Here is a 25758-nt window from a genome sequence, read left to right as displayed (position 1 = left end):
GTGTCCAGCCTAAGGGACAGAGTGCAGAAGCCCCCAGTGTTTGCCCTGACTGGCTCCCACTCAGCCCCATCTGGCCAGCGGCATGGGAAATGTATGATGCATCTGATGAACTTGGTCTATCAGTTAGGTACTGCTTAGAAACAAACCATCCACAACTCAGTGGCTTGGAACAATCGTCATTTATTATTCTTTATGAATCTGTAGATCCGTTGGGCAGTTCTTCTCTGGACTCACTTGGGCATCTGTATTCAGCTGGCATGTGGCCGGGGGTGGCTGCCAGGGGCCGACCTGATTTTTCGTAATGTGTACCCATAGGTTGCCAGCAGGCTAGTCCAGTGGTATGCTCGTGGTGGTGGCAGGGCCCAAGCGCAGAGACAGAAATGTGTGAACATTTATTCAGACCTCTGCTTAGGCTAAGTTATAACTGTCTCGTGGGACAAAGCAGCTTGTGTGGCTGAACTCACAGTGGGAGCTGGAAGGGTCTTCAAAGTGACAGATGAGGAGGCATAGAAAGAGGGAGGCCATTACTAGGGGGCTTGAATGCAGCCAACCACCCATACGTGGGGACATCATTTACACCGTGCTGGTTAGACAGTTTCACAGGTAGTACCATGCAGGAGAACTTTCTGTGATGATCCATCATGTGTGACCTACATCCGTGCTGTCTAACACGGTAGCCGCCAGCCCTGCATGGCTACTGAGTGTTTGACATGCGGCTAGTGTGACTGAAGAACTGAAAGTGTGATTTTATGTAATTTTAATGAATTTAAGTTTACGTTTGAATAGCCCCATGTGGCTCGTGGCTGCTGTATTGGTCAGCCTAGATCGAGGGTGAAACCGGCCTGCGCACAGCTGGACAGCTGTTGCCTGCTCAGTGCAGGAGCTGGTTTGGGCATTGGTGTCTGCTCAGTGCTGGGATGTTCAAACTCAGAATTGGCAGGTGTGAGTTGTGCTGTGCTCAGGAGCGGGAGGGGCTGGGCTTGACACCAGCCCTGAAGTTTTCTAGTTGGGGGTCCCCTCCCCCTGTTGCACTTCTGCTCCTTGAGGCATCTCTGCAGGTTTGCCCTGCCATTCCCTGATTGGTGAAGAAGCGCCAAAGAACCTCTTCAAACGTTTCTTTTGAGAGGCTTTGGGGCTGCAGCTCTCCAGGGGCCAAACAGGCTGACGGGGACTGCTCGGCCTCTCTGGGAATCGGAGGGGTGTTGACAGCCTGGGACCTGTGTGTTGGGAGCTCTCGGTGCTGGGACAGGCGTAAGGCATTGTGTGGTCCTCTCTCGGTCACCTTTCCTCAGTTGGCAGCCCTAGGTGAAGAGGACCCATTCTGCTATCTGGCATCTTCTTTCTGCCTGCCTTGGTGGGGAGAGCAGCACCGAGGTCCACGTGCTTTGCAAGGCAAGTAGCTCTGGGCACCTATCTGTGATCCAAGGGCCAGACTGCTGATGGACACAATTGGCTGAGGTCATGGCTGGACTCAAACACAGGTTCCACTGGCTTGAATATCAGTCATGCATTTGCCATTTCTAGGTGGGCTCTCATTTGGGCACTGCTGTGCCCTCCCCACGGGCCATATGGAGGTGGGCTCTCTGTGCTTCCCAGGCACAGGCCCCTAAGACACAAGCAGGTGGTATCTTTAAGCATTGTGGGTCCTCACAGTCCTAAGAAAATGGTAGTCAGTGACTTTTGTCCCCAGTTTACAGATGACCAAAACGAGGCACAAAGTGCATGGGTTATTTGCCTGAGTGTTTAAGGAATGATAGTAAATGCTAAGTGTGTGAGTCCATGGCAGGTACTTAGACCCTATTCCAGGGCTTCCCCTTTTGGTCGGGCATAGGGACCCCCTGCACAGAGCCCCCCCAGCTCTCCAATAATGACCACCATGGAATCCTGCTCTCCTCCCTGGCACTGTGTTTGTTTCTCCATCACCACTCTTTTCACGATCAGCTGGGACTATATTTATTCGTGAGCCTGTCCTCCCCGCCCAGGGACCATGCAGCAGCTCGCACGGAGCCTGGCACATGTGGAACTCTGGAAGTTTGTGGAATGGGCATGAAGTGGAAGTTTGGGAGAGGACCTGGTTGGGAAAAACATCAGGTTGAATTAACACTGTTTACTTTGAATTTGATTCTTGGGCTAGGGCGTGCCTGTGGCAGCCCCTGGGTATCCCAGGCACTGGGAGAATGCAGCTTGTGTGAGCCGGGCAGGCCCAGAGTATTCCTGAGAGGGAGTGGCTCAGGCGTGGGGCTTGCTTTTGGGAGCGTGAATGCAGATATGGGCCAGATGAAGGAAACATCCCAAGCTATGAGAAAGTGATTATGGGTGAGACTTTGGGTTGCAAGTGACTGAAATCCAACTCGACTTGGCTTAGTAAGAAAGAGTATTCTTTGGCTCATGGAACTGAAAAATCCAGGAGAAACAGGCTTCAGACATAGATGGACTCAGAGGCTTACATAACATCCTCAGGATCAGGTCTTATGCTGGGAACTGCTTGCCTCATTGTTGGCTCCATTCTTGGGCAGGTCTCCCTTTGGGGAAGCCAGATGGCTTATGGAGGGCTGCTGCTGAGAGATTTGGGCTCTGGTTAAAAAATGTATGTAGCACCCTTAGCCCTCACAACGCTAGGTTTATACTAATATGCGATATGATTGGGCTCCAGGCTCCTTCTGGACACCCGTCCCCTGGCAATTGATTCCAGCTTCCCCTGCTCCTCTCCTGCCCTGGGCTTGCAGCCTGTCCTCTTGGCGACTACGGGGGAAGGAGCAGGCCTGTCTCCCAGGTGCTGGGATGGCACTCAGTGCATTGTCTTGGACCATCTGCTCACTCCTGAACTAGTCAGGGTGTGACATTCTGGCTGGACTTAGGGTGAGTTACCTGGCTGGAAAGAGAAGAGAGAAGGAGTGTTTCATCCAGGAAAATCAGGTCCTGGGAACAAGACGGGATCCCAGGACTCAGGGCGGGGTGTGAGGCCATAGGCTGTCAGTCACAGGACAGGCCGAGGCTGGGCCTGCTGCAGGCGGGGCAGTCAGTGGCCTTACGCAGCCGCGGAGGGGCAAAGAGCCTCGGCCAGAGGCAGTGGAGGAAGTGGCCAGGGACCACCAGCACGTGTGGCCATGAGGCTAGAACTGCCAGAACTTTCACTGCCTTCAGGTGAAAACAAGAGAGAGAGAAAGGGAGCTCATCATGAGGCTACCGTCTGGCCATAGGACCTGCCGAGTGGCAGACAGCACTCCCCACAGTGGGAGACACCCGCGGCTGGGTGCTGGTGAGGGCAGTTGGGACTAAGTCAGTGTCTTCCAGCCTCCATTCAGTGGACCACTGAGCTAGACTTGAGCCCTGGCTTTGGGTGGTGGCCTGTACTGGGTGGGGGGTGTTGGCGTTCCACCCTCCACTGCCCTCTTCCCCTTAAAGATGGTTCTCTCCTCCTCTTCTCCCACTGCTCAGATATCCGTGGGCTCCAGAGCTTTCTGGACCAGGCCTCGCGGCTGGGCCTTGACGTCTCTTTACAAAAGGTGGACAAGAACATCAGCCACGTGTTCACCAGCCTCTTCACCACGATGAAGACGGAGGAGCTGAACCGCTACCGGGACACGCTGCGCCGTGCCATTCTGCTGCTCAGCCCACAGGGAGCGCACTCTTTCATCAACGAGGTAGGTGGCGGGGCCTGTGGCCGCAGGACTGGCTGCCCAGAACTCCACGCGGGCGGCTCAGATGGACTGCAGGCACAGGCTACTCGTCATGCATGGCCAAAACGGACGTGGGGGCCCCTAGGGGACACCGAGTACAACTTGGCTCCTGATTGGCCCTTAGGAGGTGACCTGAGACCTGCCCAGATGCTGAGAGGTTGGGGGCCAGTAGAGGGGAAGCCTATGTACAAGTCACTGCCAGAGATGTCTGAGGCAAAACTCGGGCTGGTTTTTGTTTTTTTTTTCCTTTTAATTTTCTTCTGTTTGTTGACAGGTGTAATCCTCTAGGGATAAAATTAATTTCCAGCTCTCTGTAGAGGTGGGCAGCTCCGCCTGGGGGTTTGTTAGCATTTGGAGGAGGTGTTGGTTGCTTATCGCCAGATGATACTGCCTGGTGCACCGGCTTGGTTTTTTTGGTGTATGGGCTAATCGGTGATTTAAAAAAACAAAACAAAACACCCGTATGAGGGGTTAGGCCCGTCTGACGAAGACAGGCCCACCTGTTTAACAAATAATTCATTAGTTTCAGAACAGACAACTGGAAATACTCTGTGAGCTGGCTGATTGGTGCCAGTCCTGGTGGTCTAATGGCAGAGGTGACAAGGTGGAGTTGGCAGGTCTCTCTTTGGCCTGGGTTAGTTTCAGGGGGTGTGGTGTGCCTGGAAGCAGGGGTGAGCTGAAGGGGGCACAGGGTGGCTGAACACTCCCTGCGGTTTCCCCTCCAATCTCTCACCTGGTTGGTCTACCCTGAATGAAAGTAAAACGAAGTGAAAGGCAGAATTACACTAATTCCATAAGCAAGCAAAGTAATAAGCTTGCTTATTCTGCTTTCCCTTCTAATTAATTATTACTCAAAATGCTGCCTCATGCATCAGGAACCAGCACGAAGCCCAGTGCTGGAGAACTTCAAATTCGGAATGCTTAATTTGGTGCAATTGGCCGGCAGCCCTGATGCTCTCAGCTAATCAGGCTCTGGGTACACTGGTGGTCAGCCAGGCTGTGATGCCCTGTTAGCACTCGGCATTTTCACAGGAACATGTTTTCCTGTAGGAAGGGATTCAGGCCAGTCATGGGCACGCTGGATTAGCAGCCCTAATATGTCCAGGCTTTCCCAGAATGTTCCCAGCAGTGTCTGCTCGTAGGAAAGCTTTTCTCCTTGTTAAATTCCCCAGCAGGAATCAGCTCCAGTGATGGTGTCTGCTAATTCTGCTGCCAGCCTCCTCCCTCTCTTTTCTCACCAATCCCTTGCCTCCTCTCCTTGCTTCCTGTCTTCCTTGCCCCTGCTCTGCCGTGAAGCCTAGAAGTGGGAAGAATATTGGTTTCTGAGTTACACAGATTTGGGGTCAAGACCCCCACTTATTATTATGTGGCCCTAGGTAATTTGCTTCACCTTCATAACCTCAATTTCTTCATCTATCAAGTAGGAATGAAGGAGATGACAGATACGATAAAGCATTTGGCACGTTGCTTCTCAAGAAGCATCCGTTCTCTTTTCACTGTACACGTTCATCATATCCCTTCCTGAGAATTCAGCCCTTCCCCCTCTTCCTAGGCCCTTCAAGGATTTAACGCAGAACCAAGAATGGCCTAAGGATATTATTTCCGAGTGGTTAATTATGCAAACTCCTGCAGTATTGGATAAGCTTGGCTTGGCTTTGGCTGGTTGCCCTCTCTTTCCCCTAGACTGTGTTTGCAAAACCTTTGCTTTCCTGGATGCTGTGGAGCTGGGGGTGTCTCTCGGGCAAGAGAGACAAGCCCCTGGGAGTAGTGGCCGGAGACTGTGGGGAAGAATGGCACCTGGGCTTCGTTGCCTTCAGCTCTGGCTAGTCAGAGTCTTGGTCTCTGGTCCCATCGGGAGTGGGGGGCACCATCATTTCTGGGGTGCCCACCGTAGGCCTGACCCTTTATGCGCATCCTCTAATCCTCCTGCTTTACAAATGAAGCAGCTGAAGATGAAAGAGTTAAAGGACTTGATTAAGGTCACGCAGGTAGCCACCAGGGGATTAGACAGAATGCACGTCCAGATTGGACCCATTCCAGAGCCTTCTCTGCCATGTTGCAGGGATGACACAGAAAGTACATAGTATTACAGTGAGTGTTGTGGGTAAAACATGGCCGTGTTGGCTTCATGGAGGAAGGTATGGTTCCAGGGTCTGGCAGAGGTTTTTAGGGCGCTTCTGCTGAAAAACTTTTAGTGCATCTAGGTATGGTGCATTGGGAGGGGAAGGGTTCTGGACTCTGGAGGTGAACGTGACCTGTATTAACTGTATGGCTGGCTAGACTAGCAGGTCCCCTAGAGACCTGGGGATGTCGTCCCCTCAAGAAACCGGCTTTGCTTGAATCTTTTACATTTTGCTACATGGAATTGTTGGGAAAACTGGCACTTATACTGTCATTAGTGACAAATTCTGCATGACACAGACCTGGCTGCCCAGGACCCTCCAGGCTCTCAGTGTGCTGTGTTGGGAACCGCCGTTCCTCCCAACATCTGGGGCACATCCATTCACTGTGAGGGCTTGGCCTGGGGGCCCTGTGCACCACCAGCTTCTCTGTGATCCCATTTTATGGGGGGCTACCAGGGGTGACAGCACTCTGGTCTCTTGGCCCCAAACCTGGAGCCCATCGTGAGGCTGCTCTTGGGGGCTGCCAAGGGCACAGGCCATGAAGGGAGCTCTTCCTCCAGTAGTAACGCTGCTCTGCTCTGGGCTCAGTGTTGGAGCTCTGTGAGTGAGGGCCGGGGGTGCTTTACAATCACCCCCTAACTGGGAAGTGAGTGAGACTCTTTCTATCCTCAGCTGGGCCTCGGTTCTTCTCTGACTGCTGGCTGCTAAGCAGGGCTTCAGTGGGCATGGAAATCACCCCTGATGCTATCCTCATGCAGGCTGTCAGCCCGAACCACCAGCCAGGCGATGTGGGAATGTGGGTGTCCTCTCCTCACTCTAGGGCCTTGGAAGTCCTCAAGTGACCATGGTGACAGCTGCTGGGAGGGCCTGAGGGCAGAGGCTGTACTCCTGGGACTCCTGCCTGTGGCTGCTGGAAACTTCTCCCTTCTGCTCAGGGGTTCCTTCTTGCATTTCTCCAGCGTTTAACAAGCTGAGTGCTGTGCCAAGTTTTGTGCTGAACACTGAAGCTATTGTCCTTGCTCTGACGGTGCTCCCAGCTTGGTGGGGAGCACAAAGGTGTAAACAGACCCTTTTTCCTATAAAAGCAGAGGTGTGGACCAGCTCCTGTGAGAGCACTGAGGATGGAGTGATGCCCTCTGGACAGGGAGAAGGAGGGATGGCCAGAGGGTCCGTGATGCTTCCTGGAATAGGTGACACTGTGGGTGGGTCTACAGGAACGGACTTTCATGAACTCCATAGCTAAGGTGGCCCTGCAGGGAGAGAGGTCAGAGAGCCCCATTGTATCCAGGGACTCGTGTGTCATGTGGTTGCAGCAGTGGGCAGGCAGGGTGGGGAGTGGCTGCAGCTGAGGGTGGGATGTGAACAGAGAGGGGCTCCCTAGTCCAGAGCAGGGAATCCAGACTTCAGGACTGGCTTGTTCTTGGGGTCCTTTTCAGGGTCTTTGAGGTTGATAGCCTACAGAGCATTCCATAACCACAGCCCCAAGGCTGTTGGGAGGTATGTATGTCTTACTGTTCTTTCTTCTCCAGGTCAGGTTTGATGGGGAGATCTCCAATTCACAGTTAGTTTTGGTCTTGGAGTTCATCTTATCTTCTTGGAGGAGATTCTATCATCTATCTATCGTCTGTCCATCCATCCATCCGTCTATCCGTCCATCTGTCCATCCGTCCATCCATCCATCCATCCATCCATCCATCCATCCATCCATCCATCCATCCATCCATCCATCCATCTTCCCAATCGTCTATCCATCCAGTATGAATTTGTTGACTACAACGAATCGGGAACCATATCCAGTGCTGGCTGGGAACACAAGGTTCCCCACACACCATGGCCGTAGTCCTTCTGGGCATTCTTTCCCAGTGGCCGCCAAGAAGGCATGCCCCAAAGCTCTCATCCATCAAGGCCTCCTGTGGGCATGTGTGGGGCACTCCAGGACACTGTCCTCTCTGCTCTCATTTGTCATTTCTGTGCCCTTGTTTCTAGCTGTACTTAGGTTTCCCTCCTTCTTTTTATAGCCTCTTTATTTCTTCCTCTCTTCTTCCTCCTGTCTCTTTTGTTTCACTGGAAAGAGTATAAAAAGTAAACTATTTTAAGCTATTTTAAGTGATAGTTGCAGCAGGTGACATTTACTTTTGCAGTTTGACAGATATCATTGATCTCTTTCTGCAGTGAGAAGGATGGAGAGAGAATATGCAGGGAACAGCATGTTGGTAGGACAGCTTTTCATTGTTCTGGGAGTGGGGGTTACTTTTCACCTAGGCTGGGAAAAAGTAGGTTAATGTGAAGGGACAAAGGTGGAAAGGGCCACTCCCAACATCCATGTCACCTCCACCCAGACTGGTTTCCTGGGCAAGGATTGTGGCTGGAGGCCATTTAACCCTTTCTAGAAGTACAGCCTGGGTTAACTGCAGGCTTCCATTCTTGCTTCTCAGTTTGCTGCAATGAGTGGCTTTGAGTATAAGGACTGTGCTTTTAAGTACATCTACAGCAAAGGTGAATTAAGTGATTACAGTGTCCTGTTGTCCCCCATGGTATATGCAAATATTTTTCACTCCACCATGGTAAATCTTTGGCAGATGACTTTATCACTCAATGCCACGATAATTCTGTATTATCTGACTATCATTTATTAGAATATTTTAAATTACTATCATTGTAGAAGATTCATTTTTAAATGTGGTCCCACATTTGCATTGAATTCTCTCCTGTTAATGGATTTTAAAGCCTTAATACTTTGGCAAAAGTGCTATGTGTTAGGGAAATTCTTTTTTTTCCCCCTTAGAAATTCTTAGGACTGAGATCATGAGGAAGAGATGTTGTCTAGTGGTTGTTCTGGCAGGGTTGGGTCTCGGTGGTACTCAAGGGGCTGGGCTGAGACGGGGAAGGGAGCAGGGGCTGTCCGCTGGAGCTGTGTTCCCTAGTCCACATGGTCGCTGCCTCCTTCCTTCTCTGACCCCACACTTTTCTCCTCCTTCCAAACCTCAGGCATGCTGGAGGAGGCATGGTGGGCTCCCTCCCTGGGCACCGCCCCGCTCTCGTCTTGGTCTCTGTGCATCTTGCCCCCTTTGCCCCCCTAGCATACTCACATCCTGGGGACCTGTCACACCCTCAGCACATCACCATTGTCACCCGCATCCCAGACCCTGCATGGCACTCACCACTTGTGCTCTAGCCATCTGTTTGTGCCTCGCTCCCCCTGGGACCCGGGAGCGTGGGCGGGCAGGAGCTGGGACACATTCATCTTTGTGAATCGCCTTTTCGGGTCCTGTGGACAATGGTTGGCAATTGGATGGAACCCAGGCGCTCTGACCTCTGCCCCATGCAAACATTCTCTGGAAGCTCGATTGCCCAGTGGGCAGACTAAACACATTTTTCACGTTCTGGACAAGCAGGGACACCCAATTGTTTTGAGCAAATTTAATGTTTGATTTTTTTTTGATGTTTCAAAGGAGCATGGAAGCCCCCATCAAGGGAAAATGCCAAATGTTGCTGGACCTTCTGGTGTTTGTTTTGGTTGATTACTGTTTCAATTTCGAATTGTATCTTGAATCATGCCACCCAATTCTTGAGCTTAGGGACCAGGAAGGCCTTACTCAGCCATCTGGGAGGCCTGTGAACTCCTTCCTGGGGTTAAAGAGAGGGATTGTGAACCTGCAGGTGGGCGGGAGACTCCTGGTGTTCTCTCCTTCCTTTATGGGTCCTTAAATAGCCACGAAGTGTCAGATCCTCCCTGTGGGAGTCTCTGTGGTTTATAAACAGGTAGCCCCTTTGGTGGGAAAGCAGCAGGCATGAGAAATAGCTGTTTCAAAAAAGGCAACAGCCTGCAGCACACAAATGACTCAGTTACCCTTTCTGCTCTGGGATCCCCCAGGGCATTCCGCTTGGGGGGCTTCCCAGAGGTGGTGAGTCAGCCCTTTGTTGATTGAAAGGGCTGGGTGGGGAACCAGGGGCAGAACTTTTCCAGTACCACAGGAAGCCAGAGGAGGGCCGGAGGTGTGAACAGAGGCAAGGTGAGGCAAGGTTATTGGAGCTGGCACTGATTCAACTCAGAGAAACTGTGTGCCATGCAGCCCACATCGGGTGTCATCGCCTGCATGCTCCCAAATGCAGCCCTTGCCTTGTACCAGCAGGAACTGGGCCTTGATCACCTATCACTTGTGCCCGAGCTGCCAGTTGGCTTGGAGAAGGGAAACCTCTGCATCAGTGAGCTGGTGCTGTGTAACAAAATACCATAAATCTCAGTGTTGTGAAATAGTAAGCATTTGGTGTTACTTATGATTCCCCTCGTCAGCAGACCTGGCTCAGACTTGACTGATCTTGTCTGGGCTTGCGCATGCATCTGTGGTCAGCTGGTCAATCAGTGGGGGCTGGCTGCTTAGGATGGTGGTTGGTTGGCTGTAAGTTATGGTGGTGGGGTGACCGAGCTACAGGCCTCTCAGCATCAGGCACGCTAGCCCACACTTATTCATATGGCAGCAACGGGTTCCAGGACAGCAAATGCCAACTGCTCAGAGCCACTCGATGCCTGGGCTCAAACCTGGTGCCTCTTTGCTTCTGCCACAATCTTTTAGTCAAAGCAAGCCATGAAGTCAGCCCAGATTGAAGAAGTATGAGGGAGACTTCTGGAAACTGCTCTTGGGGGAACTGCAAAGTCACATTGCAAAGGGTGTAGATACAGTAAAAGCTGGTGAGTTGGGGCCATTTTGTAATCTATCTACCACACCTTAGTGTGCAGATGGGCTTCCTGGAAAGAAGCTGACAGCTCACAGGTCTGTGGGTGACCTCCTTTTTTACTTATTTTCAACCTTGCTCAACTTTGGGGTGAGGAGGAAGATATGGAACAGAGGGAGAGATGGAACAGGCCTTTATTTATCAAGCTTCCTTATTTAGACCCACTAACTCACCTAATCTCCCAGCAATGCTGGAAGGGAAGGGCTGTTCAGAGCACTGGAGCCTGGGGGACCCTCGGGTCACCAGTGAGTCTGAGGGCATTTTACTTAACCCTTCCATGGTGTGGTTAGTGGGGCAGAAAAGGGCAGAGTTCCAGCTCCTGTCTCACTTCCTCACCATGTGGCTCTCTCAACTTTGCTTCTCCATCTGTACAGTTGAGTTTATGATACTTGACTCACAAGGATTACTCTAAGAAATAAGGATAGGGAACAACCTGGGGTGTAGGTATCCCCTCTCCTCTCTCAGTGTCTGATATAGGGCTGACCCTCAGAATGTGCTCAATAACTATTGTGCGAATGGGGAGATGGATGAGTTCTACAAAACGTAAAGATACAGGGCACTGAGGGCATTGAGAACAACAAAAATCTTCTGTGACTCTGGTTAAGGTCAACATTCCAAATTTTAAATGTGCAAATGGTTGACATCAGGGATTCTCATGGTGACCGGCTGCTGGGTTGATTGACTGAAGGAGAGAAGTAGGCATGGTTCATGGACTGCTAACAGGCATGTCTAATACTCACTTCTCAGCTGTTTGCTCTGCAGGAGTGGCATGGTGCCTCCCTCCGCCCAGTGCATTTCCAATGCATCTTCAGTATCTGTGTCCATGAGTGATGTCAGGGAGAAAGCAAGGGACTGGGGTTGTGGTCCATGATGGCGCCATGGAGACTGGGGAGAAAGGAGCTGCTGTGGGAGACCAGTGTGAAGGTGAGAGAGAAAAGAACAGATGGAAGTAGAACTGAAGGAAATGTTTACCAGGAGAAACATGCATGCCTCTTTCAGCCCCATCCACAAAGCCCTGGTACTGTGGCAGGGGCGAGGGCAGGTGTTGGGTACCTTCCATAGAGGAGAGGCAGGACTAGAGTACTTTAATTGCAGTAACGAGACAGGAGAGAAGGCCTGAGCGTGCCCTCCTCCTCTCTGTCCTCCTTCCCACACCTCACCTATTCCCTTCTTCACAGAGAAAAGCTGAGGCTTTCAGATACTCGTTTGGGGTCATGATGGTGCTTCTTCAGAGGTTAGAGCTTCTGGCATCACAGAGAAAGGGGCATTGCCTTTGGGGCAAATAGACACATAGTCAGATCCCTGCTCCCTCTCGGTGCCATCGTTTTGAGCCTATTTACTGGTCTGTAAACTGGGATACTAATACCTTCGCTTTGTGTGTAGGTGGTGTTGGACTGAGATGGTAGAACTGATGTGGGCTGCTGGGGTCAAGGGCGGAAATGTCAGTCCCTCAGAAGAGCACTGCTCTGGCCAGCCTGGCAGAAGGACGGCTCCACTCAGTCCGTGTCAGGAAATATAGCTACTGGAGCCGAGTGAGGAAAACCAGATGCAGGGTGCACCCGGGTGGGGGGAGATGGGGCTAACCAAAAGTGACAAAGTACTTGTGGCCCTCAGTGAGCCCAGCTGGGATTGAGGACTAGATTCTTGGCTGGAGTGAACATAGGATTCCATGGGGACAGAGGAGGAGAGGACATCTCAGTGCCCTGTCTGGCTGCCGAGGCTGGCTGGGCACATGCAGGCCCTGCCCAGGAGCAGGGCAGGAGTGCTCAGGGCATCTCCTGCCTGGGTTGTCACTGGCTGGTAGGAATAGGCATAGCCGCTAGTTGTTTCTCAGGACTGCTGGTAGCTGGGCTGATAGAAGATGGGAGGGCCCCTGGTGTTTTCTGGCTTCAGAATTACTCTTCAAATAAGAATGACTCCTTCAGTAGCTGAATGAATAAGAAAATAAGACCTATGCATATGCTGTCTTCATGACACCCACCACAGATCGAAACACACACATAGACTGAAAGTAAAGGAATAGGAAAAGATAGTTTATGCAAGTGGAAATGAGAAAAAAGCTGGGGTAGCAATACTTGTATCAGATAAAATAGACTTTAAAACGAAGACTATAATAAGAGACAAAGAAGGACATTACATAATGATGAAAGGTCAATCCAACAAGAGGGTGTAACCCTAATAAACATCTATGCACCGAACATTGGACAACCTAATATATTATATAAAATAAATACTGACTGAGATAAAGTCAGAGATTAACAGTAACACAATCATAGTAGGGGACTTTAACACCCCATTGACACCAATGGACAAATCTTTTGGACAGAAAAATCAACAAGGAAACAGCGGCCTTAAATGACACACTACACCAGATGGATGTGATTGGTATTTTTAGAGTATATCACCCCAAAGTGGCACAATATACATTCTTCTCAAGTGCACATGGAACATTTTTCAAGATAGACAACATGTTAGGCCACAAAAAAAAAGTCTTAATAAATTTAAAAACATTGAAATCATATCAAGTGTCCTCTCTTACCACAATGCTATGAAACTAGAAATCAATTACAAGGAAAAAAGCCTGAAAACCACACAAACACACAGGAGCTAAAGAACATGCTACTAAACAGTGAATGGGTTAACAGTGAGATCAAGGAAGAAATCAAACCGTACCTTGAGAAAAATGTAAATGAAAACACAATGACCCCAAATGTATGGAACACTGTGAAAGCAGTCCTAAGAGGGAAATTCATAGCAATGCAGGCCTACCTAAAGAAATAAGAAAAAGCTCAAATAAACAGTCTAACTTTACACCTAAGGGAACTGGATAAAGAATAGCAAACAAAGCCCAAAGTGAGCACAAGGAAGGAAATAATAAAAACCAAAGTGGAAATAAACAAAACAGTACAAAAGAGCAATGAAACCAAGACCTCCTTTTTGAAAAGATAAAATTGACAAATCTTTAACCAGAGTCATGAAGAAAAAGGGAGAGAGGACTCAAATAAAGAAGATTAGAAATGAAAGAGGAGAAGTAACAATGGACACCACAAAAAATATAAAAAATGTTAAGAAAATACTGCAAGCAGCTATATGCAACTAATTGGAAAATCTAGAAGAAATGGATAAATTGCTGGAAGCATACAGTCTTCCACGGCTGAATCAAGAAGAAACAGAAAACCTGAACCAGCGGATTACTACTAATGAAATTGAATCAGTAATCAACATGCTCCCAACAAACAAAAGTCCTGGACCAGATGGCTTCACAGGTGAATTTTACCAAATATTCAAAAAAGAATTAACATCTATTCTCAAACTATTACCAAAAATCCAGAAGGAGGGAAAGCTCCCAAGCTCATTTTACGAGGCCACCATTATCCTGATTCCCAAATCAGACAAAGACATTACAAGAAAAGAAAACGATAGGCTGTTACCCCTAATGAACATAGATGCCAAAATCCTCAACAAAATATTAGCAAACTGAATTTAGAAATATATTGAAAAGATTATACACCATGATCAAGTTCAATTCATTCCTGGTATGCAAGGCTGGTTTAATATCTGCAAATCAATTAATGTGATACACTACATAAAAAAATGAAAAATAAAAAGCATATGATTATATTAAAAGATGTAGAAAAAGCATTTGACAAAATGTAGCGTACATTTTGATGAAAACTCTCAGCAAAGTGGGAATAGAGGGAACATATCCCAACATAATCAAGGCCATACACGACAAACCCATAGCTAATAATTAAGTTCATGAGCTTGTTGCAACAATGTTACTAACCTTTATTTATATCAGAAGGATTATTCATTATGAGTTTGTACCAACTGGACAAACAGTTAACCAAGTTTACTATTTGGAAGTGCTGAAAAGGCTGTGTGAAAAAGACGACCTGAACTTTTTGCCAACGATTCATGGTTCTTGCATCACGACAATGCACCAGCTCACCCAGCACTGTCTGTGAGGAAGTTTTTATCCAGTAAACAAATAACTGTATTGGAACATCCTCCCTACTCACCTGATCTGGCCCACAATGACTTCTTTCTTTACCCAAAGATAAAGGAAATACTGAAAGGAAGACATTTTGACGACATTCAGTACATCAAGGGTAATATGATGACAGCTCTGATGGCCATTCCAAATTGCTTTGAGGGGTGGACTAGGCACTGACGTCAGTGCATAGCTTCCCAAGGGGAGTACTTCAGTATTGAGGTATGTAGCACTTTTTCTAAGATGAGTTCCCGAACTTAATTGTCCGACCTTTTATACAATTACTCTGACCCACCTTTTATACAATTACTCTGTCATAAAAAAAAATGAAATCTTACCATTTGCAACTCAATAGATGGACCTAAGAGGATATTATGCTAAGTGCAATGAGTGAGACTGAGAAAGACAAATACCATATGATCTCACTTATTTGTGGAATCTATAGAACAGAATAAATGAACGAATAAAACAGACATAGATTCATAGATATAGAGAACAAACTGATAGTTGTTAGATGAGAAGGGGTTTGGGGGGTGGGCGAAAAAGGTGAAGGGATTAGGAAGTACAAATTGGTAGTTACAAAATAGTCACAGTGACATGAAATACAGCATGGGGAATATAGTCAATAATATTGTATAAACTATGTATAGTGTCAGATGGGTTCTAGACTAATCAGGGAGATCATAAATTACATAAATGCGTAACCACTGCTCTGTACAACTGAATCTAATATAAAATAATATTGAATGCCAAGTATAATTTAAAAAAATGTATTCACAGGATGTAAAGTAAAGCACAGGGAATATAGTCAATGGTATTGTAATAGCTATGTACAATGTCAGGAGTAGTAGACTTGGTGGGGTTATCACTTTGTGAGGGGTGTAAATGTCTCATCACTATGTTTTTTTGTACACCTGAAACTAATTAAAAAACAAAAGGACTCCTTCAGGTGGCCAGCCATGAGGTGGCCAGTCACCACCAAGATGGAATGGGCCCCTGTCCCTGGGTGCCATGCACTGGTGCTTTAGGGGAGAAGAAATGGAGCCTGCCTCTAAAGAGCAGCCAGCTTAAATGGAGAGCAACTTCACACTCAGGAAAAACTTTGAGCAAGACAATTGGGTGCCCTTTTGTGAGCACCCAGTTGGAGACAGCTCCATGCCTGACACAGCAGAATGGGAAAGGGAGCTGCACGTCTGCTGTTCTCTCACTGCTCTGTGGTGGTCAAATGGATCCATCCAACCCTGACAACAGCATGAACCAACCACTCTTGGATAATTCGGTAACTTGAGGCTTTTGAAGATAACTGACGTATTAGATAAGAATGGCTAAAGCCACCCTTTGGAATTCCAGCCAGGTATAATACAAGCCACAAATCTGAATGACCATGACATTCATGCAGGAACATTGATGTTTAGAGCAGGTGGATTGTAAGAAGAACTGAGCCGATAGCAACTGTGGGCACATTCTTCCCTGAAGGGGACGGCCTGGTGTGACCTGGTGTCGCCACTGCTTCCTGTGTCTTAAGAAGAGTAGAAAATCTGGACTTGACTGTGAAATCTCTTAAGTTTTAAATGTTTGCAATGATATACACAATTTGAAGCTCTCTGTTGGCCATCTCTGCCTGTGGCAAGGCTGATAAGGCTTTAGAAAGCTGAGTGACAACGTCAGATTTATTGCTCACATACGATAAACTTAAGCATATTAAATATGAGAAGGGCGTGATATGAGCCCCGTTCTCCTTTGCCAGGTCTTTCTCATTAAGAATCGGCAATCGGATTTTGTGTAGTGCTCCTGAGAGTTCCTATTTCTGTCCAGCACCTTCCAAGTACCACTCTCATTTTTTGTGCATTCATACTCTTCTTGACATTGCTGACCTGCCTTAAGATCCTTCTATAAAAAAAAAAAATATATATATATATTTTTTTAAACCAGAACGTTTATTGCATGACTAATCATTGAAATCCTTAAGAAGAACAGCAGCCCTCTTCGTTTTCGGTGTTGTTCCTCCATGGAATCCATGCCTGACTCTGCGGAATACAATTTTTGGTGCCTCTTTCGAGCAATCCCAGTGGTATTTCGTCTTTTAGCCGTGGCACTCCAGTTATGCTTTCTCTTCTGCTTGGCAGGGTAGCCACACTTGCCACAGGTAGACCTCTGAAGGTGGAGGTCTTCGAGCCACAGCGGCTGCATAACGTGTACGTCTTCCTGTGATGCTTTCTGAATGATAACGTCTCCTTCATATCACACTTCTGTGGCCTAAAACCAAAGAGGCCTTGGGATCCTTCTTTGTATTTGGAGGAAGTTGTTGGTCATTGTTCAAAGTGCACATTAAATGCCAACCAAGCTTGTGGAGGTCACCTCTTTGGATAGAGGGTCATTGTTATTGGTTTGTGCCCCTAATAGTCTCCACGGTGCTATGGCTAGTTACTTATCCAAGGGGTGGCAGCTTTCTGTCTGTGGATCTTGTAGCTTTCCAGGGTCCTGGAGAGTTCGTGAGTGTGATATAGGGAACTGGGCAATTTCTTCAAAGCCCGGTGATGCGGTTGGTGCCTTGCTGAGCACCTACTCTGTAAAGCTCTTTCTGAGTTCCGAGGAAGCAACTCAGAGATGAAGTTGGTCCCTTCCTGGAAATGAGATATGGTTTAGAGAAACATGACAAGTGAGCCCACAGCCCAAGGCAGTAAATGCCCGAACACAGCCCAGACCAGGCTCCCCTGGCATGTTGTATCCTATACGACTGACTGTAGGCCACTTCTGTGCCTCTGCAGGTCTCAGTTTGCTTGGCTTCAAATGGATCAAATGTTAATCTGAGAATTAATATGGACCAGGCCCTGTTCTAGGCACTGGGGATACAGAGGGATTAAGACAGACAAGGTCCCTGACTTCAAAGAGCTGACATCCTAGTGGAGGCAGGGGGCAGACACTAAGCAAATAAATGAATAAACCCATGAGAAAAAATAAACAAGTAAGAAGAGAATAGTTTGGTGAGGGTGCCATTTTAGACGCGGTGGTCAGGGTGGTACTGCTAAGGAGGGGGCATTTGTGGGGAGACCAGGAACATGCGATGGAGCCTGTCAAGCAAGATCTGGCTGCAGAACAATTTCAGCAGATGGAATAGCATGCGCAAAGGTCCTGAGGTTGGAATGAACTCAGCACATTGGAGGGTCAGTGAAGAGGAGGGTGTGCCTGGCGCAGGGTGAGCCAGGGGAAGAGTGGTGGGAGGTGAATATGGGGAGGGGCCCAGGGTGAGAGCACAGAAGACCACGCAGTCCATTGAAGGACTTTTGACTTGGTTTCAGTCTAGTGGGAAGTCACTAGAGATTTGTGAGCAAGTCAGAACGATGATCTGGAAAGCGATCAGGCTGAAGCTGTCACCTGCCACCCTTTGACTCTATGGAAATAGCCCAGGGAAGGAGAAATTCCAAGGGGATGGTAATTCATAGTTGTCAGGCCACAGGGAGCCATGCATATGGAGCTGAGTAGGGCTACGCTGGGAGAGGTGCTCCCTCTGCACCCTCTGCTTGCTGGGGCCACAGGGAGGGCACAGGGCTTCCCCCTGGGGGGCAGCCTCAGTCTGGGATCCCCTAACGGGCCCGTGGTGTGGGAAATCACATGGCCCCTGCTCTGTGTCTCACCAAGTGAGTATGCAGGGATGAGCCTCCTGGCTGCCACCCATAGTGGCTTCCTGAAAGCAGCAAGTAATCAGCCTAAAGAGCTTTGCATTTTATTAATGTGTGTGCCGATGGGCCTGCTTTGCTGCTCTGAGTCTCTCCTTCTGGAAGGGCCCAGAGGACATGCCCTTTGCAGGGCCACTTTTCCTTTTCCTTCACCAGGAACTCAGGGAAGCAGCAGCAACAAAGCCAACCACAACCAGCTCACCTTAATCACGCACAGAATGAGAGTCAGGCAGGCCTGCTACTGAACCCAGGGCAGGCCCCCTACCTTCTGTTTGTTTATACTTGTGCCACTAGGTGAACAGATTTAGGCTGTGTTGTATGTTTGTGTATGTGTGTGTGTGACTGGGGCCTGGGCAGAGTTGACTCATGGGTCCTGCCTTTGCCTATTTCCATATAGCACTTTGAACCTGTGTGATGTCCCCCAGCCCCACATAAAGTTCCTGCCAGCATGGTGGGAGATAGAGAGGCAGGACCCCAGCTCCACGCCATCCTATGCTCCACTCTCATCATCACCTGTAGGTTCCAGGCCGTGGCTCTGTGGCCACAGGTGTGACCTCTGCTTCCTGGGTTTGGGCTGCAACTTTCCTCCTAGAGGGTGGATTTGGGTAGTGCCCCCTTCTGCTGTGACTCAGTGGATTTCGATCCTTATTCCCCCCACTCATCCCAGACCCCCAGGGACTTGCAGTGTCGGGAGGGGGAGTAGGCAGGCCTGGCATTGTGTAGCCATGGTCATTACATTACTTGATTCATAACCTGGTGCCTCCCCAGAGCCTGGTGCTGTTTTAAGCCTTTCCTATGAAGCCTGGCTCCCCTGGCTTTGCTGCCACGAGCCCATTTCTGGACTCTGACTTGAGCACTGCCCAGGCCCACAGGGGAAGACACTGAAGAGCTGCAGCAGGCAGGGCCCAACCACTCCAGGCTGGGCTACGCCTGCCTCCCACCACCCACAATGCCACCTTTCATATCCAACCGGGGTCTCCATCTGCTCAGACCCTGTGGACGTAGAACCAGTCAGGTGAGGGCACACAGTTATAGCTTAGGCATAAAGGAAAACCCCAGAAGCAAATAAAAGGTGTGTGTGTGTGTGTGTGTGTGTGTGTGTGTGTTTGGGGCAGGGGGCTTTTTCTGTGTGATGGAGAACACTATTTATACATTTAATTCAGTGGCCAGTTAAAGAAAACATGACTTTTTGTTTCTGTGATGGCAGTGTCCTTTCAAATCTGGCTAGTTTTAGATTCCAGAAGAAGGGGAGTTGCATAATAAGCTAGTCGGGCACCCAGCTGGGCTTCAGAGCCAGTGAGGGGAGGCTGACCGGGAGAATTCCAGCCCCAGGGCTGTGTATCTCCTTCCTGTTGTCTGGTGTCTCTGCCTGTGAGAAGGGGGCCATGCCCAGAATAACCGCCTGCCCCTGGAAACACAAAGCAAACCCATCCCTGGCCCATTAATAGTGCTAAGTGAATGTGCAGGGAACTATCCTGCTTCTCCAACAAGGTCAGCCAGAGGGGCCTTGGCATGTCGCACGTGGGGTCTGTCCTCAGGTGAGAGGATGGTGGGGGTAACGGAAAGAGCAAGGGCTTGAGAGGAACACAGCTGGGCTCACTCTCTGTATTTGGCTTCACTGGTAAAATAGGAAGGCTAATCCCTGCCCACCCCTAAGGCTGAGGTGACGTTTAAATGAGACAGTGTGGGAGGTGCATTGCCTGGCCTGGAGTAGGTGATTAGTAAACGACGGTGCTCTGCTCCTTCCCATGGCACAGGACGCCTCAGGTCTGGCACTCTCTTCAGAGTCAGGCGGTTGTTATCGCTCCCATTTTCCAGGTACAGAGACTGAGGCACTGAAGAGTTGTGTTTGGGGGCCCAGGGTCTCCAGAGGAATATTTTTGAAACAACTCAGGGTGAGGAGCCATGGTGTGGGCTTGAGGGGAGAGGAGAGAGAGCAGGGAGTGTATGTGGCCTCAGAGTTTGTGCATTTGAGGTTAGAATCCCAGCACTGCCCTTATGGCTGGTAGCTGTGGGCAAAGCTGCCCCAAGTCTTTGTTTTCTTATCTCTAAGGTGGTGATGATGATAGTGATGATGGTGATGGTGGTGATGGTGGTGATGATGCTGATGGTGATGGTGGTGATGGTGGTGATGGTGGTGATGGTGGTGATGATAGTGATGATGGTGATGGTGGTGATGGTGGTGATGATGCTGATGGTGATGGTGGTGATGATGGTGATGGTGGTGATGGTGGTGATGGTGGTGATGGTGGTGATGATGCTGATGGTGATGGTGGTGATGATGGTGATGGTGCTGATGGTGGTGATGATGGTGATGGTGGTGATGATGCTGATGATGGTGATGGTGGTGATGGTGGTGATGGTGGTGATGATGGTGATGGTGATGATGCTGATGGTGGTGATGGTGGTGATGATGCTGATGGTGGTGATGGTGGTGATGATGGTGATGGTGGTGATGATGCTGATGATGGTGATGGTGGTGATGATGCTGATGGTGATGGTGGTGACGATGGTGACGGTGGTGATGATGGTGATGATGGTGACAATGGTGATGATGGTGGTGATGATGGTGATGGTGGTGATGATGGTGACGGTGGTGACGGTGGTGACGGTGGTGATGATGGTGATGATGGTGATGATGGTGATGGTGGTGATGATGCTGATGATGGTGATGGTGGTGATGATGCTGATGGTGATGGTGGTGACGATGGTGATGGTGGTGATGGTGGTGATGGTGGTGATGATGGTGATGGTGGTGATGATGCTGATGATGGTGATGGTGGTGATGATGCTGATGGTGATGGTGGTGACGATGGTGATGGTGGTGATGATGGTGATGATGGTGACGGTGGTGACAATGGTGATGGTGGTGATGGTGGTGATGGTGGTGATGGTGGTGATGGTGATGGTGGTGATGGTGGTGATGGTGGTGGTGGTGGTGATGGTGGTGATGATGGTGATGATGGTGGTGATGATGCTGGTGGTGATGGTGGTGATGATGGTGATGGTGGTGATGGTGGTGATGATGGTGATGGTGGTGATGATGCTGATGATGGTGATGGTGGTGATGATGCTGATGGTGGTGATGGTGGTGATGATGGTGATGGTGATGATGCTGATGGTGGTGATGGTGGTGATGATGGTGATGGTGGTGATGATGCTGATGATGGTGATGGTGGTGATGATGCTGATGGTGATGGTGGTGACGATGGTGACGGTGGTGATGATGGTGATGATGGTGACAATGGTGATGATGGTGATGGTGGTGATGGTGGTGATGATGGTGATGGTGGTGATGATGGTGACGGTGGTGACGATGGTGATGATGGTGATGATGGTGATGATGGTGATGATGCTGATGGTGGTGATGGTGGTGACGATGGTGATGGTGGTGATGATGGTGACGGTGGTGATGGTGGTGATGATGGTGATGGTGGTGATGATGCTGATGATGGTGATGGTGGTGATGATGCTGATGGTGATGGTGGTGACGATGGTGATGGTGGTGATGATGGTGATGATGGTGACGGTGGTGACAATGGTGATGGTGGTGACGGTGGTGACAATGGTGATGGTGGTGATGGTGGTGATGGTGGTGATGGTGGTGATGGTGGTGACGGTGGTGACGGTGGTGATGATGGTGATGATGGTGATGATGCTGATGATGCTGATGGTGGTATTGGTGGTGATGACGCAGATATGCTTCCCACCAGAACCACTACCTTTGGCATACTTTTGTCTTGGAAACACAAATAACCTAGAGGTCTCAGCTCAACTACTGAGTGCTCAAGGCAATATTTATTTCATGTCTGGATTGGTGAGAGAGAGTAAGGTAGGGGCAAGGAGTCCTTGCTGTGTGGGGTTAATGGGGCTTGGATCCCAGGCTCTGTGGTTGTGGGGTCTGAATGAATGTTTCAGAGGCACACTGGGGAAGCACAGAGTGTCCTTCCCACAGTGGGACCTGGGCTGTGTGGGAAGCTGAAGTCAAGTTTGACTCCTGGAAGAAGGCTCGAGAGCTGTTAGTTCACTGCTGTGGCCCTGATGTTGGGCCTTTGTTCTGGTTATCTATTGCTGTGTGATAAACTACCCCCAAACTTAGTGGTTTAAAACAAAAGTAATTTTATTTTCTCTTATGTTTTGCTTAGGCCAAAAATTTGATAAGGGCTCAGCTGGGTGGCCTTGGCTCAGAGTCTATCATGTAGTTCCAGTTACAGGGTGGCTGGATCTGGAAGACCGAGGAGCAGCACAAGCTGGGCATCTCGCTGTCATGTGATCTCTCTGAATATACTAGTTTGTGCTTCCTCACTGCATGGCAGCTTGGGGTGGTAGGATTTCCTACATGGCTGCTCAAGGCTCTGCTATGAGGGCCCCAGAAAGCCAGGAGGAAGCTTGGGCTGGTCAGTTTCAGAGTCCTGGCTTGATCTAGGGTGAGAGATGGGCTAGGATGGGGCACTTCATCCTGTATTTGGTTTTTGTGGTGTGAACACTCATGGTCCTACCGTATGAGAGTGGCCTAAAGGTGACTGACAGGAGGCAATGTTTTTGTCATGTCACGAAATGAAATCACAGCTACTCTAAGGATGGAGTCAGAGCCAGGCTCGTGGGGTGGTGGAGGAGAGGGTGGTAGAGGAGTGGAGGCCCAGGGTGGGGCCTTCCCTAACTTGGCTATGCTTCTTGCACCTTGTCATAGCTTCTGAGGTTCCCTCATTTCTCGTAGTTGCTCTTCTTGTTATGGAGGGAAATTGAGGTCATGATGGAATGTGAGACTCAGGGACCTCCTAAGGGGTCCGGGCAGATCCCGTGAGAAATTTCTCTGCCTAAGGTCCTTGGCTCAGCCAGGCCAGGGAGTCTGCCCTAGGGAGCATGAGGGATGGGGTCCATCTCAGGGCTGGGGAGCTCGGAGCCCAGCCTCAAGCCAGGGAGGAGGCACACTGTCTGAGGACAGTGGCAGCTGGCAAACCAGATGTTCTTCTGGCATGCCTTCCCTCATGACAAAGACACTTCTCATCAAAAAGTGGTATTCCTAAGCCTGGTAATCACAGAATTAGAGAATACACTGAGGGTGATATTTAATATTTATATCCAGTCTGGCAATACCTTGACATTAATTATCCTACTTATAATTAAATCTAGTAATCCGTTACATTGTCATATAATGGAATGTGGTTATATAGGACTCTAGTGAGGATAGCAGAGTTCTGAAGAGTAGAATTTGTGATTTAAAACCTAAGAACAAAAGCCCTGGATTGCTACTGTGTTTCCCCAAAAATAAGACCTAGGCAGACAATCAACTCTAATGTGTCTTGGAGCAAAAATTTATATAAGACCCAGTATTATATATATTATATTATATTATATTATATTATATTATATTATATTATTATTATATTATATTATACCATATTATATAAGACCTGGTCTTATATTACATTATACTATATAAGACCAGGTCTTATATTATACTAAAATAAGACCGGGTCTTATATTAATTTTTACTCCAAAAGATGATTAGGACTGATTGTCCGGCTAGGTCTCATTTTTGGGGACACACAGTAGCTATGACTTTCATCCTGCTTTTTTTCCCCTAGTGATTTACTCATCATTAAATAAACATTCAGTGAAGATCGGCACTAGAAGTAGATGGGTGAGAGAACCCTGCCTATCATTAGGGAACCCTACCTATCATAGACAGTATAGGATAGGTGCAAGTGTGGGGACAATTGGGGCATCTACCAAAGCCAACACATCCATCCTGGGGCAAAGGAAGCAAGGTCTGAGCTGAGTCTTGATGGACAGGCAGGAGATAAGCCAGGTCAAATAGTGGAATGAGGGCATCTCAGGTGAGGGATCAGCAAATGCAGGAGTGTGGAAGGAAAGCACGTGGTAGTTAGAGGAATAGTTTGTTTCTGGGGAAGAGCAATATGTTTTACTATGGCTACATGAAGAGAGGCAATGTAAAGGAAGAGTAGGAGACAGGACTGTGGAGGGCCCCTGGTACCATGCTAGGTGCTGGATCAATCCTGGGGACAGAGGGAGCCCTTGTGGCATGGGTATGCTTCATCACATCTGTGTTGCCAAAGCTCTGGGTGGCCTTGGGCAATGGGATGGGTTGGACAGGGAGGAAAGGTGGTGCCAATATTTGGGTGAGCGTAGACATAGCATTGAGGAAGGCAGAGGTGATTGGGGGGAAAGAGCACTTTGGTGGACTATTTTGGAAGTAATTTCTATAGAATTTAGGATGATACTTCAAATTTTAAAACTAAACTTTTAGTTTTAGAATAGTTTTTGATTTATAGAAAAATTGTGATGATGGTATGCAGAGTTCTCATCTACCCCACACCCAGTTTCCCAACTATTAGGAGCATCTTACTCCTAATATGATTGGTTTGCCACAATTAATGAACCGTTATTGGTACCTACTTATGAACTAAGGTCCATGCTTTATTCAGATTCCCTTAGTTTTTACCTACCATGTCCCATCCAGGATCCCACATTACGTGATCATCATGACTCTTTAGGTACCTCTTGGTTGTGACAGTTTCTCAGACTTTCCTTGCTTTTGGTGACCTGGACAGTTTTGAGGAGTACTGGTTAGGAATTTTGTAGAATGCCCCTCAACGGGGATTTGTCCGATGTTTTCCTCCTGATTAGACTGGGGGTATAACTTATGGGGAGGAAGAATGAAGAGGTAAAGTGCCGTTCTCATCATATCGTGTCAGGGTGCCTGCCATCAACACGGGGGATTGAGCTTGAGTGACTGGCTGGGGTAGTGTTTACCAAATTTCTCCACTGTTAAGTTACTCTTTTTCCCCTTTCCATTTGGAAAGATGTCACTATGTGCAGCCCATATTTAAGGAGTAGGGATTTATGCTCTATTTCCTTGAGGGCAGAATATCTACATACATTATTTGGAACTCTTTGGCATGGAAGATTCCAGTTCTCTTTTTGAAGGGAATCTTAGCTGGTTGTGGCCTGTGAGTTTGATGGGCAGGTTGGCAGGAAAAGATTCCAAGTTTCCTTGAGAATCATTCTTTGGACCACCTATGACCACCTTTCTGTGTGTGTCAGACCTGGCGCTGACCTCTAGGGATAAAAAGAGGAGTGAGACACATTTCCACCCCTTGAGAAGCCCGCCACCTATGGGTGACCACCTCCCTCCCATAAGCAGTCTCTAGCCCCATGGATTCTCTTTAAGAAAAGCCAGACTTCTGTGGAGAAAAAGGGACCCTGATACACTGTTGGTGGGAATGCAGACTGGTGTGGCCGCTATGGAAGGCAGTGTGGAGGTTCCTCAAAAAATTACGAATAGACTTACCATATGACCCAGCAATCCCTCTCCTGGGTATCTACCTAAAGAATTTGAAATCATTTATAGATAAAGACACGTGTGCTCCAATGTTCATTGCAGCTTTGTTTACGGTGGCCAAGACATGGAAACAACCAAAATATCCTTCGATAGATGAATGGATAAAGAAGTTGTGGTATATATACACAATGGAATACTATTCGGCGTTAAGGAAAGATGATATAGGAACATTTGTGACAAAATG

At 48.5% G+C, this 25758-nt stretch overlaps 1 protein-coding gene across 1 annotated transcript in view; it reads left to right on the top strand.

The window, feature by feature from the left end:
* The window catches only part of GRID1 (glutamate ionotropic receptor delta type subunit 1), a 760849-nt gene that overhangs the window by 243104 nt on the left and 491987 nt on the right, over nucleotides 1-25758 (top strand). Inside the window, exon 4 of the mRNA XM_081074063.1 lies at nucleotides 3439-3644. Coding sequence (XP_080930189.1) covers nucleotides 3439-3644 — 206 coding nt within the window. The remainder of the gene's footprint in view (nucleotides 1-3438; nucleotides 3645-25758) is intronic.

Source organism: Rhinolophus hipposideros, assembly GCF_964194185.1.
Source record: "Rhinolophus hipposideros genome assembly, chromosome: 15".
Taxonomy (NCBI): domain Eukaryota; kingdom Metazoa; phylum Chordata; class Mammalia; order Chiroptera; family Rhinolophidae; genus Rhinolophus; species Rhinolophus hipposideros.
Note: the sequence above shows the minus strand (reverse complement) of the source record. Positions and strands in the feature narration are given on the sequence as shown.